At 57.5% G+C, this 17,166-nt stretch overlaps 1 protein-coding gene across 1 annotated transcript; it reads right to left on the bottom strand.

The window, feature by feature from the left end:
- Nucleotides 1–10,112: 10,112 nt before the first annotated feature.
- Nucleotides 10,113–16,385, bottom strand: HLX (H2.0 like homeobox). Its single transcript, XM_030302768.1, has 4 exons — nt 14,625–16,385; nt 13,708–13,887; nt 12,713–12,897; nt 10,113–10,968 (listed from the first exon to the last, which is right to left on the bottom strand). The coding sequence occupies exons 1-4, from the start codon at nt 15,223–15,225 to the stop codon at nt 10,486–10,488; spliced, it is 1,449 nt and encodes a 482-aa protein (XP_030158628.1). The 5' UTR covers nt 15,226–16,385; the 3' UTR covers nt 10,113–10,485.
- Between the last annotated feature and the right edge of the window lie 781 nt (nt 16,386–17,166).

Raw genomic sequence — 17,166 nt, 5'->3', positions numbered from 1 at the left:
TGACAACATGAATGAAAGGACCTGTCCTTCTCTGGCTGCCCGGCTTAACTCACACCTCCTGTGCGCCGGTGTGGCCCGGCCTCGGAGAGACAGCGTGGACGCGCTTCGTGCTAACCCGGCAGGATTGAAGCCGGAGCACTGGAACTTCTAGTGTTGCTGGGCGTTGGCCGTCTGCCCCGGACCATTTTCGCGCCTCCTCCAGCCCCCCAGGCCCAAGGAAGTCTCGCATTTGCCCCCCAACTTTTGGATGGACTCTTTTCTCTGTCACGGACCCACTCGAGAAATAGAATGAAGTCTGGCCCCACGGGCGGAGGACCGAGGCCAGGCCTCGACGGGACGCCGGGAGGACTTGGCGCCGTGGGGACCCCGGGGCCCGTCACCTAGCCGCACTTGGGGCCACGCAGTCCTACACTGGGCCCGGAATCCCACCCTGCGCCACGGCCGCACCGGCGGTCTAGACACGCAGGGCGACTGAACGCAGGCCTGGGAGCCGGTTTCCTAGGCTGACCGGGCTGGGTTAACTTCGGCGAGGCTGGTACCCACCTCCCCGCAGGGCTTTCGTTTTCAGCCGCGCCCTCCCGGGGAGGTTTATGGCCTTAGCGCAGCAGAAAGGAGAGACTCGAGGGCACCATACTTGGCCGCGGCGCCTGCGGCCCCAGATCGCGGCCTCAGGGGCTCGCGGGGCCCCATCCTTCTGGTGCGCGGGGCTCTGGAGCCAGAAAGTATACACAGACCATAAATTTCCTGCCCCGCCCGGCGCCGGGCCCCTCGCTCCGGCCCTAGGAGCTGCGGCCCGCGGCAAAGCGCTGCTGGGACCCGCCGCAGCTCCAGGCCGGTCGCATCCCGTCCCGCCGCTGCACGGACACCACTGCAGCGTTAGGACTCGGGTCACAGCCCGGCCGAGGCTCTGGGCCGCAGTGTGGGAGGAGGAGGTGGAGGGAGGCAGCAGAGCGGGAGGCCAGGTGAGGACGGAAAGAAAAGGGAGTGACTAGGAGCACAGAAAGGGGAAGATGTGGCTTCTAGACTAACCTTAGCTTCCCAGCTTGAGGTGGAAAGGAACAGTTAAGTGCTCATGGCGACCCCTCGCTTACAGATGTTTTTGTACTGAACTCTCCCCTCCTTCAGTCATCAACCTTGTACACCAGACAGGGTACACCGAGCATGCGCTTTCTCTGGGGGTGCAACAGAACGATGCTTAATGGATTTCTCTGCGGCGGAGTCTACTCTCACAATGTAAAGTGGATATTTGAAACAATGAATGGAGTAATTCGCTAAAAAGGAGAGCAGAGCTTTTCTTTGAACTTTGAACTTTTCTTTTTCTTCGAAGAGGGAGTCGGGGAAGCCCACCCTTTCAGGATTGGAACTAGGAACCGGTGGGCTTCGGGGTCAGAGGCTTGGCCACGCCCCTTGCCAGCCAGTACCTGGATCAAATTACCCAGCCTCTCTGCTCCTCAAACTGGATTATCTGTAAGATTGGAAGAAAACATCTTCTCGCCCAGGGTTGCTGGGAAGGTTAAATGAGATACAAGACTTTGAATTTGTGCCTTAAAAGTGGGAAACGATTGCGTCTGTTTCCTCCGTTTTCACTTGCGCGCCCCCACCCTGGGTGATTTCCAAGGAAAGACGCGTTCCGAACAGAAGAAATTAGCGATGTAATGGCGGTGAGGGTGGTGAGAGTTTAATGCCAATTCTCGCTTACTGAGCGCCACTTCTGTTTGCCAGCATAACGGCGCGCGCCACCGTGCGCGAGGCTGTGACTGTCCCCTGTATTAGATATGCTCCCCTAACCTATGTAGAAGGGATACTGAACTGCCTCCAGGGTCGCTGAGCAAACTGATGGGGAGAAGATGGGGAAGCATAGTGGGAGGGCTGGAGAGGACTCAGAAGGCAGGATGGGTGTCCTCATGACCACTCCTCTGCGATGGGAAAACCAAAAGAGGGGAAAAGAGGGGAGAAAGAAAGATTCCGAGAGCTAAAACTGTTGGTTCGGCCGGCACACCTCAGGGCGCTTTCCTGTTGCTCCTCTGGAGCCGCTGATGGTCCCCAACCGAACCCGCCAGTGCATAGTAGGGGCGCAGATGGTGTTAACAGATGACACCGAGGCTATGGCTGGTTCACGTGCACCGACACATCAATCTCTCTTGGCTCTCGAACCATGCTTCTGATGAGGATGACATCATCGCGGGTCGTTGTTGTTGTTTTAATCTTACGGGCCGTTCGTTTTTTAATAATAGTTTCAAACAACATAACTGCCTTTCGTTTCATTTGGGGTCTTAGCCGAGGCTGGAGCCCACGACTTCTGGAGCAGCCCCTGCACCACATCGCCTGCCCTGGTTGCCCTCGAGCCCTGCCAGCGCGGCCCAGCTCCTCTGAAAGTCCTACGTGGAAAGGTGGACAATCGCTGGATGAGGGAAGACCCAGGCACAAGGAGTAGAGAGGGGGAAACAAAAAGTGGGAAGGGATGGGGATGCCCAAAGCGAGAAGGAGGACTGGGAGAGTGGAGACCGAAAGAAAGGGGAACATTTGCATTACGGTGGGTCGACATTCATTTTTAAATTGTGTGTCATAGAAAAGTTTCATTCCTCTTTCCTTTCTAGTTTTTCACCCACTGCGCCCTCGCCAAGGGAGACAAGTCGGCGGAGGAGGCAGGAACCTTGCGGGAGATGAGAACAAAGGGATGCGGTTTAGATCGCTGCGGGGGATCCAAGGCAGCCTTACCGAGAAGACTTTCAGATTTGCCGGGCTCAGCCCACCCGCTGCGGGGCTGACGTCGGAACCCACCCGTGCGAGGTCGCTGACCTCCGACTGGGCGCTGGGGATCCAAGAAGACAGAGGACCTGGGACCCTCCATCGGACCCAAACGAGTGGCGAACGGGGCGGGGGGCGGGCGCCCTCCTAAAGGCTTGAGGCTTCAAGCACAGTCTGCGTCGGGAGCGGAGAGAGCCGGACCGCGCAGCGACTTCTTTGGAGGGCGTGCGAGGCCTCCGATTGTCTCCATAGAAGGATCCAGAAAATGGCCAGATCCTCAACCAGACGCCTGTGGGGCCTGCGAGATAAGGAATCTTATGCGGTCATTAGTTCATTCGTTCTTTCATTCATTCATTGGCTCATTTCTTGAGCTCGCACCACGTGCAGGAAAGTGCGGGGTGCACTCTTCACCCCATTCGCACACACAAAAATAAACAGCCCTGACAAATCCAAGCGCGGCTGAAATTTGCTGACCCTGAAATCGCCAGAGGCGAACGGGTCGTGAGCAGTTGGGGGTGGGGGGGAGCTCTGGAACTCGGCGAAACTAACCGACGCTTTTGCGCAGCAGAAGGAGAAAGCAAGGTGCACAGTGACAGCAGCCCGCTCGCTCACTGTGCGGAGAGACGCCGGCGCGGATCTTAACGCCCGGAGCTGGCCACCCCGGAAAGCACACAGTCTCCGGCTTCCGTCCTGGTCCTCGCGTTGACTGCTGGCGAGGTGACTGTGGGCGAGTCATTCAACCTACAAAATGGGGCCAACGATGCCCACCTGCGCACGACGTTCTCCAGATGGACGTGCGCGAACGAGCGCTTTCGTCATCTATATGGAGCGCTGCTTGGGAACTTATTTTCTTCTTCTGCGACGGATTTAGTGTCCGGGACCCTTGTGTAGCCTCATCCAATGAGTTGGGACTTCCAAGTCCGCTCCTCCTACCGGAGTCACCACTCAGTAGTTCCCGCGCCTTCTACCTCACTTCTTCCTGTGTCCACAGTGCTAACCACCGATCACGTTGTTCCTGAGGATCCACTGGGACTATCAGCAACCACAAGGGACACAACAATGTGCTACTCATTTATTCAGTAAACACTTCCTGAGGCGCCTTCCCCGTACCTAGCGCTGTGCGAGGTGCTAGAATTGCTCCGACCCTAAGGCAGAGCCCAGCCTTGCCCTCAAGAAGCAAAGGGTGCCTTTGCCCAGCTAAAAGGACAGTTGATATCCTCTTTCCGTTTTGAAGACTTCCCTCTATGCGGTTAGTTAAGAACTTAATAGAACTCCCCAAATTCCATTTGTCCTGACATGACCTCAACAGTGGGCACACAGTTTTCCCTCCTCGGACCCCAGATACTTAAGTTTCCCTCAAACCTGAAGTGTCAGAAAACTCTGGCTCCTTCCCCTTCCAGCTCCCAAGGAAAACTCCCAACCACACCTAAAAGCGCTGTCTTGAGCACCTGCTGTATGCACAGAACGCCAGGCGCAGTGCCTGAAGGACCAAGAAGAAATGCCACTGGTCTTCCCGTAGAGTCCAGGGGTCTGAGCACAACCTCTGTGGACACACTGTATCCAAACACTCTGCTCTACTCTTTCAAAGGTTCCTCCCCGGGGACACAGTGACTGCCCTGAATTCATGAGCCTCCATCTAAGGATCTGATTTCTTGCCTTTTTTTTTTTTCCAACTGTGCAAATACTAATAAGGTAGTAAATACTGTAATTAATAAAGGAAGGAAGGAATATAATACGCCATCCACTTTCTCATTTAACATTTTACCATGCAATTCATTCTCACAGTGGTTTAGAAGTTAGGTAACATTATTTCCTATTGTACAGATGAAGAAACTGAAGCCAATTTCCCAAGGTCTCACATTTAATAATTGGTGAATGAATGAACGCTTCTTGGGCTCTTTGGGGTTGGGATCAAGCATGCTCCTTCTGACACCCTCAACTCCAAGCTCCATATGCCAGCCTCTTCCCATACTTAAAACCCCCCAGAAATAGTCATTGGGGTCACTGAAGCCTCGAGCTCTGGGCGTGGGTCAGGTGGTGTAGCCGCTGTCACCTCCACCACCTTCTATGGCTGGTCTGTTACCCACCCAGAACTGTGCAAAAGGAGGAGGCATCATCTGCTGGCTGGGACTAGGTCTAAGGACCGGGGGAGAGAGAAGGAGTTAGCTCAGTGGCTGCACGACAAGCATGATGAGCTCTCGGACACCTTGTGCTGTCCCAAATCCCAAATGTCAGCAACCAGACAGAGAAACACTCAAGAATGATGTCATGTCCCAAGAGCAGGATGTGGCCCGACCTTAGACATATTAGCAAAGCCACATAGGTGGTACAGGCTGAAGGGTGGGGGTATCAATCCTGGAGAGGCCCAGGCCTGCAACTCCTGGAGGGACACCTCTTGGGGACTACCAAAAGGAAGAACAAATGGATCAGTTGGAGCCCACATTTCCCCCCAGTCTCAGCGCCTTTTATGCCCCCTTTTTAAAAAGCCACTCAGCGGCACCTGGGTGGCTCAGTCAGTTAAGCATCCGACTCAGGCTCAGGTCATGATCTCAGTTGGTGAGTTCAAGCTCCGCACCAGGCTCTTTGGATTCTCTGTCTCCCTCTCCCTCTGCTCCTCCCCTGCTTGCATGCATGCATGCTCTCTCTCTGTCTCAAAAATAAATAAACAGTTAAGAAAAAAAGTGAAAAAGCCCTTGAGTTGTAACAATCCAGATCAGAATCTGGTTGGTCAATTGTGTCTGGTAGGACTCCTCTCCCTTTGCCCCTCAGGAGGCACTAAACCCACAGCCTTATCAGAGTCCTGGCACTCACTCCCCAGGGGACCTCGGGCAAGTGTCAAGAACCCAGCCTCTGTTGCCCCATCCTTAAAATGAAGAAGTCAGAAGTAATCACACCTGCCGCGACATCTATGCTTGTTCATAAAATGACAGAAGACAGAACATCTAAGGGACCCAAGGACCACCCATTCTCTGAGCTCACCTGTCAGAGGTGTCGGAGGCCCCAGGCCAGTCACCGCGGGGGCCCAGCCTTTCAGAACCCCGATGGGGCGGGGGTGGGGGCATGGAGGGGTTGGAGGGGAAGGAATAGTTTGGAAAGTGCACGCCTCCCGTGTAGCAGTTAGGAAATCTAAAGAGCGGCTGCGGGGGTGGGGGGAGGAGGGTGCCCGCTGCAGGTTTTAATATCCCGTGCGTGGGGAGAACCCGCAGAGAAGGCAGTTCATTTGTCTTCAGGACCCCGGCCAATCCCGTCACGACCTCAAAGGGAAAGACTGGGAGCCAGATGCGTGCCTGAGCACAGTTAAATCCAGGTGCATCTCCCAAAGCCCGAACACCTACAGTTGGAGTCCTCCATAAAACCCAGTAGCTGGATCTTCACAAAGACCATGGAGAGTGCAGCCCTCCTTCGCCAGAGGCTAAAGAAGGGGGGGGGGGTTGCGAGGGCCCTGTCTGTTTAGGGTCCTCTCCACCTTCTTTAACTTAGTGTCACCGTGTCCTATGGGGAGGGCCCAGCACTCAGTCTTTCAACCGGTTCTTCCTTCTCAAAACAGACCATTGCGCCCCCGGGGGGGGGAGGGTGCCTGGACCTCAGCCTCGTGCCTCCCTTCCCCATACCTTGCTCCAGAGCTGTTCTAGGCCCCACCCTGCATGCTGGGGGATCTGTTTGAGTTGGCTTGGGCTTGGGGGGAAGCGGGGGTGGGAGGGGTGGGGGTGGGTGGGGACTGATCTGGGGATAGAGTAGAACTCAACAGGTTAAAGCCACACAGGTTAAAAGTCAAGTCTGGAGCGCCCCCATGATATCCGATGCCAGGTGCTGATCCCCGCCCCACCCTGCGGCCCCTTAAGTTCCCGGAGATTGCGAGTGCAGGGGCATCTGGGGTCACCCTCCACTTAGGTTAGCTTCCACGACCTAGAACAGGAGGGACCAGCAGGCTGCGCACTCAGAGCTCACCTGCTCCGTGCTGGCCTCAAACTCCTGCCGACACCCCACTTCTAGACCCCAGCTAGAGGGAGCAGCCGCAGGAAAGATCCCAGAGCCACTGGTCCCCTCTGCGGTGCGGAGGGAGTCACAGGGATTTGTGACAACCAGAGTCTGAGCAAGTCACACACACACACACACACACACACACACGCTACTCTCGAATCCTTGCGAGGCGGTGGGGTGAGGAGAACTGGAGAACACCTTGGCTGGTGTGCGGGCCAGAGCCTCCCTTGGAGACAAGACTTCGCCTTGAAGTGCCACGGGGCCTGACAGCCGTGGCCCCGGAAGGGGACAGGACAGCGAGGGCCACCCGCTCCCCCAAACTCCCCGACTCCAGGTCCTGCCTGCTCTGGACTGAGGCGGACAACTGGAGCGGAATTCGGCTCCGGCTTACAGGGCTTTGGCCGGCGAGGCTTGGCGCAAGGAAGCTTTTCTGGAGACCAGCGCCCCACCCACCCGGCCACCAACCGTGGCCGAAGAAGACGGCGTGAGGCTCTTCACTCTGCCTTGCCGAATGGAGAAGGGAGAACTTTATTCGCGCGTTTGTGCCCAGAGAATGCCGAACCGGCCAGGACAGGGTCTCTCGTGTCTCCGTCTGGGTCTGCGTTCCTGGGCGCTTCTGTGAGCATGTGGCGCTTTGACCTGTGTGTGTAATTGGGGTGCGTGCACCCGAGGGGGGTTGAGACACACCCCCACCCCGCGCTGCGCGGTCCCAGCGAGACGCGCGGTCGCCACCCCTCGGCACGTCCCGGCTGCGCCTCGAGGACCTTGCTCCGAGGACTGGGCGCCGCGAGGACCACTGCGGCCGGCGACGCAGAGCCCAGCCCGGGCAGAGTTACGGCTGCTCTTCGGGAAGGGCGAGTCTTGGGCGGCGCAAGCGGGGGTGGCGGCTCGGCTCTGCCCCGGGGCCCGCGCGCACCCGCCGCCGCCTCCAAGCCCCAGCGCGCTCGGCCTTCCCTTCCGCGCCTTAGAAATCTCGGTCTTCGTTCAAGAATGCCCAGCTTCCCTGGACGCGCTTGCAAGCATCGAGCGCCACCGGGAAAATTCCCAATTCCTGGGCCGAGGGAGCAGTCCCGGGACGAGTCCACGCGGCCCGAAATGCGGTGTTTCCTCTCCGCCGCCGGGCCGGCCTAGAGACGACTCTTCGTCCTGTGGCTGCTCCTCTTCCAAATGAACCCCCAGCTTCTCCTGGACTTGTGATACCCCGTTCCTGATGAAAATGTGCGAGAACTCCACCGCCTAGAGTAAAGCCCCTTAGAATTTCACGGGGGAAATGTTCCAGAAGGAGAGGTGGGGGGTGGCGGAGGAAACGCTCCAGGAGCATCCCCACTGCCACCTCCCGGTGCCCGCTGCCAGGTTCATTTCCTTCCCAGTACCCCAGCTTTGCTGCAACCTCTGGTCTAGCGGATCCTGGTGGTGCTAAGGCCGAAATGTACCTGAAATCATTTCATTTAACAGTCCCTGGGAGATCATTTCCTTTACTTAAAAAACAAAAAACAAAAAACTCGGGCCCCAGGAGGAGAAATGCGAAGGGAGATCAGGGCAGTGGGCACCCCGAGGCCTTGTGGTCTAAAGCACCAGCTCCTGTCCGATTCTCCTCCCCAGCTGAGCTCCTCAACTAGGTATCCTTGCTGCTGCCTTATTCTCCTGAATGCCAGCACTGGGTTTAAGTGCCTCAAAATTCCGTATCCTTGGGATGTCCTGATTACAGCATTTTAATATTTCAGGGGTCAGAGGAAAGTGATTTCCATAATGAAAGCAAAATTGGGGCACAGGAAGAATCCTGTGGTTAGGTGGTAAGACCCGCAGAGTGGTGAAGGAATCCCTCCCAAGCAGGTATGGAGGCTGCTGTGCCTGGAAACTCTAGGCACATTTAAAGATAATAGCCAGCTCACGTTCCCATTTAACTTAAGGCCCCTCCTTCGAGCCTTCTACCTTTCCCTTCTCTTTCCTACAGTGGACCACCCTGGTCGCCGCCACTCCCCCTCCCCAACTGTGCACATTCCTCAAGGGGTTCGGCTCCACTTGGATGCTAGGAGGTTGATGGGGGCAGGGGATGGTCAGACTTGCACCCCTGCGCTACGCCAGGCCAAAGAAGGCTATCTCTGGGGCCTCTGCTCTAAAACGGAGGTCTTTGTGCTCAAGTCAATGAGTCAAAATGGGGAAGAGCTAAGCCAGATCGGGGAACCACTAAGAACCTTCTCACTCCAGCCTGGGGACTGGGACGTGTCCTGGGCTCGCTGACCTCAGCGTCTCTGGGGGAACATCACTCTCGACAGAGCATCCTCTCACAGAACCACATCTTGGCATGGATGGTGGGCCTGTAAGAAGCCTTGTCAAATAGACCCTCGGGGTCAGGTTTGTCAGCGAAGTCTGTTTGTTTTTAAATCTCCCAAAAGAGCTTTATACAAACTCTGGACTTGTTGTAGTTTCGAGGGAAAGAGAGCCCAGAGAGGACAGGTCTGGGAGAGAGGTTTGACTGTCTAGCCTTTCAAAACAAAACAACCTGAAATGGTCCATCCCAGCTGCAGTGTGATGGGGAAACGGCCTCTCAACTCCTGGCTGTTGGGGCTGGAGCTGGGGAGGGACTCACTGGGCACCTGCAGTGGCCTCACTGCCGGGGAGATTGTGAGTGGATGGGGCTGGGAGATACAGTTTTGTAGACCCATCACTGGGCAAATGTGAGCCAGGAGGTCTGAGTTCCGGTTCTGACTTTGTCTGCGTGTGACCTCGGACAGGTCACCTCCCTGACTGGCCTACGATTGTTTGGGCACCTTTAAAGCCTTCTCAGACCTGGCCCTTCAACCCTAACCACTGTGATCTGTCTGTCCTTTCCTCCAGGACACTACCTTCTCCCCTTACGCCATCCAAGCCCAAGGAGCGGTTTGTGTTGGAATTGCTTCAAAGCTCCACTCCGGCCATTGAGGCGCCACGTTGTAAGTACTGACTGTGGCTAAATTGACCCCGCCCGCATCACCGACATCTCCACTCCAACTCAGCAGGCTCTCCAGCCAAGGAAAGCCCTCGGGCACACTCATGGGGCCCAGAGACCGGGTGGGGAAGCCATCTGTCCGACAGGCCTAACAGATTCCGCGGCCACCTCGGTCCTCTGGCCACACTCAGGGTGGTGGAGCGCCGGTTCCGGGCGGTGAGCGCAGGCTACGTGCGAGGGGCCCTCGGAACTGGAGGGACCTCTAAGCCCCAACGCCAATCTCTGCAGCCAGGCGGGTCTCAGCTTGCTGCACTCCCGTCCTCCTACCCCCCCCCCCCGCAGAAAGTACTAGTTCCCACCTCCAGCTGCTGCAGCCTCCAGCGCCCCGAGGCTGAGGTCCGGGTGGGAGATCCCCCACCTTAACGACCGCACCGCCCCAGCAAGCCGAGCGGCCTTTACAAACCGTAGTAAACATTTTATTTACAAGTTTGTGTCGTCCTATGTGCAGCTCGTCCTTGCGCCACAGCCCCGAGTGCGGGGAGGAACTGTTTCGTCCAACACTTCACAGTGTGAACTGCTCGCGGCCGGGGAGAAGTGTTTGGCCGGCGCGGGGGAGGGGAGGGGGCCTCGGGCGGGGGCACTGAGACCCCCCCCCCCTCGGCTCTGGGCACCTGCGCGGCGGCGACGGGCAGGTGGGACCGCAGGGAAGGGCGCTCCGCCGCGGCGTCGCCCTGGCCCCATTGCCAACGCAAAGCAGGCGCGAAGTCCGGCCCACCCTGGGCGGCAGGGGGCGGCACGCGTCCCCGGGGCCCCTCGCCTCGCGCAGTCTACAGGCCGCCCAGCGGCGCCGGGGCGGGCTCGGGGCTCTGCGGAGCGCCGCTGAGGGTGGGCTGGGGCGCGGGCAGCAGCTCCGAGGCGCCGCCGCCGCTACCCGCGCCGCCGCCGCCGCCAAGGCTGCCGAAGCCGAAACTGCCGCCAACGCCGCCGCCGCTTCCCGCGCTCCCGCCGCCGCCGGCCGGGAGGAGGGCGCCGGCGGCCGAGGCCTTGATGACCGTGGTCTGGTGCAGTGACCGCTCGGCCCCCTCGGTCCGCTCCGTGTCGCTGGGGGCCATGTCCAGAGACTCGGAGTCGCTGCTCTCGCTCTCGGCCTCGCCCTCCGAGCGGCTGAGGCTCCGCTCCTCTTGCTCGCCGTCGGCGGCCGCGGCGCCGCCCGACGGCTTCTCGCCCGCCTCCTTGTCCTTGTCCTTCTGGGCCTGGGCCTCCTTGGAGTGCCGCCACTTCATCCGCCGGTTCTGGAACCACACCTTCACCTGCGCCGCACCACGTGGGGAGACAAGAAGGGACACGGAGATGAGACGCGGGCTCGCCGCACTCCGACTCGCGCGCGGCCTGGAGCCGCGGTCCCCAGCTGTCTGCCACCGGCCGGGCCCTGTGCCCGGCGCAGGGGCCGAGAGGCAGCCCCGGGAAACGGAGGCCTTCGCCAGGGATCCTCGCCTGCGGAACCCACTAGGCCTGGTTCTCACAATGTGGCCCTCCAGACCTGATCCTGAAATGACCTGGATGCTTGTTGGAAAGCAGAGGAAGGACGATTTCTGCTCCAAATCAATGCGTCTTAGCCCGACTCGAGTCAGGGCTCTCCGAAAATCTGATTTAAATTATGGACCCCTAGCCCAGAAAAATATACCCATGATTTCAAGAGTTTGGTGAACCAACGTTAACAATTTCTGCTAAGCCGGTCCGCCCCTCTACTGCCTCTACCCAAGGCAAGTTTCTACGAAAGCAGTTCTTGTTAAGGAGAAACCGTGGGGAGAACAGAGGGGAAAGAGGGTTCAAAAGAGTTAGTCTCAGTGGTGGGGGCGGGGGGGCACCGCTGGACCTTCAGCAGAAGAGCATTTCCTTGGCAGGTAGGTACTCAGAAACCGATAAAGTCCTGCCCCTGCCTGGGATAAACTGATCCTTCAGCAGGCTTAGAAAATGCTGGAATGAAACCTGTGCAGAGTGGAAGAAGGGGGTAGGGATGGGGTGGAGAATCTATATAAATATATACAATCCCCTGGGGGACCTAGTGCTGTTCACACAAGTTCCAGCTTCCCTTTTAAAAATAACATCCACAGCTGGTGGAAAACGGCTGGGCTCTTCCAGTGTGTGCTGGGGGGGGGGGGGGAGTTGTGTAATGGAGGACAGAAAGGGGGGGTAACCTAAAGGAGCTATGAAAAGGTGCCTGCTTTTGGCTTCTGCTCTACTCAGAACATTCAGCACCCAGGGAGCAAAGGCCACTGCTGTGGGGTGTGGAAGCAAAGTGCCTCTTCTATTTCCGGGAAAAAAAAAAAAAGGTCCAATTCTTGAATTTGAAAAAAAGAAAAAAATTGAATTCAAACACGATCAATTCGCCATTGCCTTGCAAAAAAAAAAAAAAATCCAAGTAGGCAGAAGCTGCTGAAATGCTCTTAGGTATTCTAAGAAAATCTTTTTTTTTTCCTTCTCTCACTCCCTGCCCCCCCACCAGAGATTTTCTTGAGAGCCTGTGCCGTTAGAAAATCGGACAGACGGTGGTGGCTCTGCTCTAAGGGCACTCCTCGCCCTACTAAGTAATTCCGTTTGAAATGATGTTTTCACTTCCTCACAAATGGGGATTTCACAATCCAGCGGCAGGAGGAGGAGGGAGGAAGGAGGGGGGGGACCAACAACAATCTCTTGACTTTGGATTTTTATCTCTTCTGAAATAAATTGCCTCCTACAGCGAATTGCACTACAGTCGAGTACATAATTATTATCTCCTGCGGCCTATTCGCTTTCTCTGCTGTTCTTTCGACTTTTGGCCAAAATAAACATGCTGCGGTTGTTGACATACATCTTTGGGGATGGGCTATTCTTTCCGTCCTTCTCACCCCCACATCCCCCCTCCTCCTGCCTCAAGTTTCGACGTGTACGAGGTCTCGAGAAATTCAAGACCCTGCGTTTCCCCTGCAGAAGGAGAGTGGGCCGGGGCGGAGGGAGCCCTGGGGCTAGGCCGCGCCCGGAGGGAGCGGTGCGCGGGCGCCTGAGCCGGCTTACCTGCGCGTCGGTGAGGCCCAGCATCGCGGCCAGCTGCTTTCGGTCGGGCTTCGTCACGTACTTCTGAATCTCAAACCTTTTCTCCAGGCCTTTCCTCTGCAGGTTGGAGAAGACAGCCCGTGACCATGAGCGCTTCCTCTTGTACGTCTGCGGCATGGTGTCCTTCGTGAGCACAGCGTAGGGACCTGCCACCAGGCGGTAGCGGGGGCAAGAGAAAGAAGACAGGAGGGCCGCGTCAGTGCCGCGTCCGCGGTCTGCGGGCCCGGGACTCACCGCGCTGCTTAAGACTTGTTTTTGCGTTAACATCTGCCCCCCACCCCGCCCCGCATTCGGATAGCCCTTCGCGCAGACTGGGAATGGCCTGTCTAAAATGGAATCCTACAGCTCTTGAGACTTTAGGCGTGAGGCCTAAAGCAAGTGTGGAATGGAGAAGCCGGAGCTTCATCGATTAATGCCAAAGGGAAAATATCAGCCAAATGCGCGGCCTTTGGGCATGAAAAGATTTGGCGAAAACGTCGGTTGGGCCTTAGGATGTAGAGAAGACAGCTTTGACTCTCGTGTGTGTGTGTGTGTGTGTGTGTGTGTGTGTGCGCGCGCGCGCGCGCGCGTGTGTGTGTGTGTAAGTTCTTGCAAACGTGTGCGCCGACGGAACCTCTCCTTGGCCAAAGCGTTTGAAGTCATTCCAAACTGTGTGTATGTTAAAAAACAACACCTCTGGCTGCATTTTCAAGCCCCTCTCTGGCGGCAAGACTAGGGAAAGCCCCTTCACCCCACCCGCCCACGGCCTCCCTGGGTCCCCCACCCTCTGCCCCCGGGAGCCAACCGAGGGGTGAGCTAGCTAGCTGAGAACTCTTTCGGTTTCTGTCTCCGGGCTTGGTAGCCTCCTGCACCGACCCCGGGTTGGCTGAACCGCGGTGGCCACGCCAGGCGTCAGTCCTGAATGAGCAGTCAGTCGACCCGCCCCGTCAGGCCGTCGCTCAGCGGGGTTTCCGTACCTGGAAACGTGTCTTGAAACTGATGCTGGACTGAATTTCTCGGGTTCGAGCTTAAGGGGCTCAGGATGGCAGAAGCCTCGTTAATGGGATCTAGAGACGCGAAGAACTGGCCGGCAGAAGGCTGCAGGCCGGGAAGGTGTACGCCTGCGGGCCGCCCGCTGGTTAGCAGGGACGTGAGGTCTGGGGACGAGGGAAAAGAAGAGCTGGTTACACCTCGGGCAAACCCACACTCTCCGGCTGAGTTGTCCCTCCCCTGCCACCTCGATTCGGTTTCCCTGCAGCAAAGTCGCGAGAGACCTTGTCTCTACCCCAAAAGCCCTCTCTCCCCGACAGAGGCCAAGGGGCGATGCACAAAATGTTCCCATGTGTAGCGCACACGTCCACGTCCACACATATAGCAAGGAAGGGCTTTATATAAAACGGCCAAAAGGCAGTCACTTTCAGGAGACCTCCACCCTCCCCCGTGAAGGAGCCCCCACTCTGCTGAGGGGCGATTTTGTTTATCTACATTCTTTGAGTGGGACTTCACTAGAAATCAGATAAATGGAAGGGAAAGTGTTCCCCGAAAGGGTTTCCCCTGTCAAATTAATATAGCTCACTCTCTAGATATGTGATTCAAGAGACAGAGAATAGCCATTTCAGCGAATATTTATGCCAACGGATTTTTAGGAATAATGATTCTGTGACGTGTGTTTTTTAAAGCATCCCTGGAAACTTTTTTTTTTTTTTTGTAATGCAGAGCAGGTGAGTTTTACACCTAACGTTTCACAGTCTTCTTACAATTCATTTTCTTCTCCCTCCTTTTACCGACTTGTCCTTAATTGTGAAAATACTCAAAGGCATCCCAAACGGCCCTGGGACCTGGGAGTGCGCCAGGGCCGTGGTCAGAGGCCTGCAGCCTCTAGCCCAAGACCTACCTCTCAGCGTGTTGCCTTCCTTGACTTTGGGGTCAAATTCTGCAGACAAAATGCGGTCAATTCCAAATTTGAGGTCCTTGCTGGAGGGGGCCGGGGCCGAGCCGCTATGGGGGGGATTCGGGACCCCCCGCGCCCCAGAGGCCGGAGGCTGCAAGGCGCCAGCCCGGGGTGGAGGCGGAGGCGGAGGCTGCTGCTGCTGCGGTGGTTGCTGCTGCTGCTGTTGTTGCTGTGGGTGATGGTGGTGGTAGGCGGCTGAGAGCGGAGACAGCCGCTGCGGGAAGCCAGCCGGGACTTCGGAGGGCGCCACCACCGGGGTGGGTCGAAGCGGGGATCTGGCGGCAGCTTGGAAAGAGGCGTGCGGGTGAGCCGAGCCCAAGTGCGCGGTGAGGGCGGCGGCCGAGGCCCCCGCCAGACCCTCCGGGGCCGCCCCCGGCTCCCCCACGCCGGCGTGCAGGATGTCTGCGATGCAGAAGGAGGGTTTCTTGACCGCGGCGGGGTCCAGGGGGAAGGAGCAGCCGCCCGGGCCGGCCGAGGAGCAGTAAGCGGCCGACCAGAGGCTGAAGTTGGAGGCGTAGAAGGGAGCCAGCCCGGCGGCGAACATTCTGGCTGGGTGCGCCGAGCGCCGCCGCGGCCCGGCCGGGCCCGGCCGGGTAGCTGGGTGGGTGGGTGCGCGGGGAGGGGCGCTCTGAGTCGCGGAGGCGGCGGCAGCCCAGCCGAGGACGATCCGCTTTCGCTTCTCCGTCCGCACTGAAGACAGGCCAGGGAGCCCTAGCGCCACCGAGGGAGGAGGCGAGGCCCGGATCCCGGCCGGTCACAGCCTCGGCCCCTGGCCTCACTTTAAAGGCGGCGAGGCGCCCGCGCTCCCCGCGGGCCGGAGGCGAGCGAGGGGCTCTGGAGCTGCTAGGCGGGCAGGGGCCGCGGCTCCGCACACTCCAGGGAAGCCGGGGAGACAGGGGCCGGGCACCGAAAGAAAACCCAAACAGCTAAGCCCTACGAGCTAAATTTAAAACAACAACAATAATAATCCGTTAGCTTAAAAAAAAAAAAAGTAATAAGAGAAAAAAAAAAAAAAACTCCTCTCTAAAAACTCCCAAAGTTTTGGCAGGAGCTTCGGAGTCAGACCCAGGGTAGGACCTCGATCCGAGCGCTCATTGGCCATCCTCGTGACCAATGGGAGCGGGAAGTGGAGGGGAATTGGGAAAGAGGGGCGTGGCCCGCTTCCTCGGCCACGCCCCCGGCCACGCCAAAGTGTTTGCTGCTGCCGCGTGGGCTGAGCAGGGTCCCGCGCGTAGGGGCCCGGGCGGCGGCTGCAGGGAGTTGTGGCCCTCCGCTAACTTCTGCAGCTCCAACCCGGCATCGGACGTGGGGAGTTGGTCCCAGCGCTCCTGGGGCGCTTGCCCAGAGCAGCTGGTGCTCCCGTGTATTTTCACGGGTGCAAAGCCCGCCTCCTGGCACGGGGAGGCGGCCCCCTGGGTTCCCTCCTCCTGATTTCACTCGGGCCTGATTTTTTCTTCACTCAGCCTTTATCCCGAAAGTCGATGTCCTCATCCTTCCTGGGCTCCGGCTGCCAAGCTGCTCAGCTCTGAGCTCTGGCGCGGGAGAGCTGGGGCGCGGAGTCCCCGCCCAATTTAGCACCGCGTCAGCCTTGCTGCCTCCGAGACCTTCAGGGAAGAGAGGAGGGGCGGTCGCAAATTAGCTTTATTCCAGGCTGTCACGCAGTGACAACTTGGACGAGTAACTTTTCAAACAAAATAAGATGGATGTCTCCGAACGACTCCCTTGGTCTCAGCCAAACCCTCCCGGGAGCCTCAGACGACAACAAAACAGGCCGCCGTCCCGAAACCCGGGAAAGCGGCACGCGAGTCCCCTCCTCTGCTGCACCTTGTAGGAAATGTCACCCTCTCAGCTCCACCACAGCCCCAGATCACGTGGGGTCCATTGTTTTGCAAGCGCCCACAAGAGCACATTTCCTTGGGGTTAAATACTACTTTCAATTCAGTGACGGTTTCCCCAGGAACCCCTTGGGCCTGGTCGGAAAAGAAGACGAAGCGGAGTCGACGTCTTCCATTCGTGCTTTGGGTCTTTAGAGCGTAGGGTGGGTGTAGTGGGGGTTTTCTGCAACATCAACATCTCTATTTTAAGAATTCGTTCTCTTTTAAATTACAGTCAGAATGGATTTCCCCACCCCTCTCCCAAACAAACCACAGGCCACCCAGATGAGTTCTTCTTGCACATTTTCAGGAAGAAAATAAAATAATAACAATAATGAAACACGAAATCTTTTGTTTTCGATTGTCCTAATAAGCATCTCCTAACAGAACTTCTGCGCTTCTATGGTATTTCTTCCCCCCCCCCCCCGCAAGAAAACTTTTAATATAGTTGCAGTAAAGCTTCTGTGACATTTTTTATTTCACTTCAGCACCAAGAGGTCTTACCAAACAAACCCAGAGGCAACAGAACTCGCCATGCCTATGTCAAGGCTCAGGATGTGGGCTAATTAAATATATTTCTAGTCGTTTCTAGACTTTTGTTGCAGCTGCTG

The sequence above is a fragment of the Lynx canadensis genome, chromosome F1 (genome assembly GCF_007474595.2).
Source record: "Lynx canadensis isolate LIC74 chromosome F1, mLynCan4.pri.v2, whole genome shotgun sequence".
NCBI lineage: Eukaryota > Metazoa > Chordata > Mammalia > Carnivora > Felidae > Lynx > Lynx canadensis.
The sequence above is the reverse complement of the archived record's forward strand: the minus strand, read 5'-3'. Positions and strand labels throughout refer to the sequence as shown.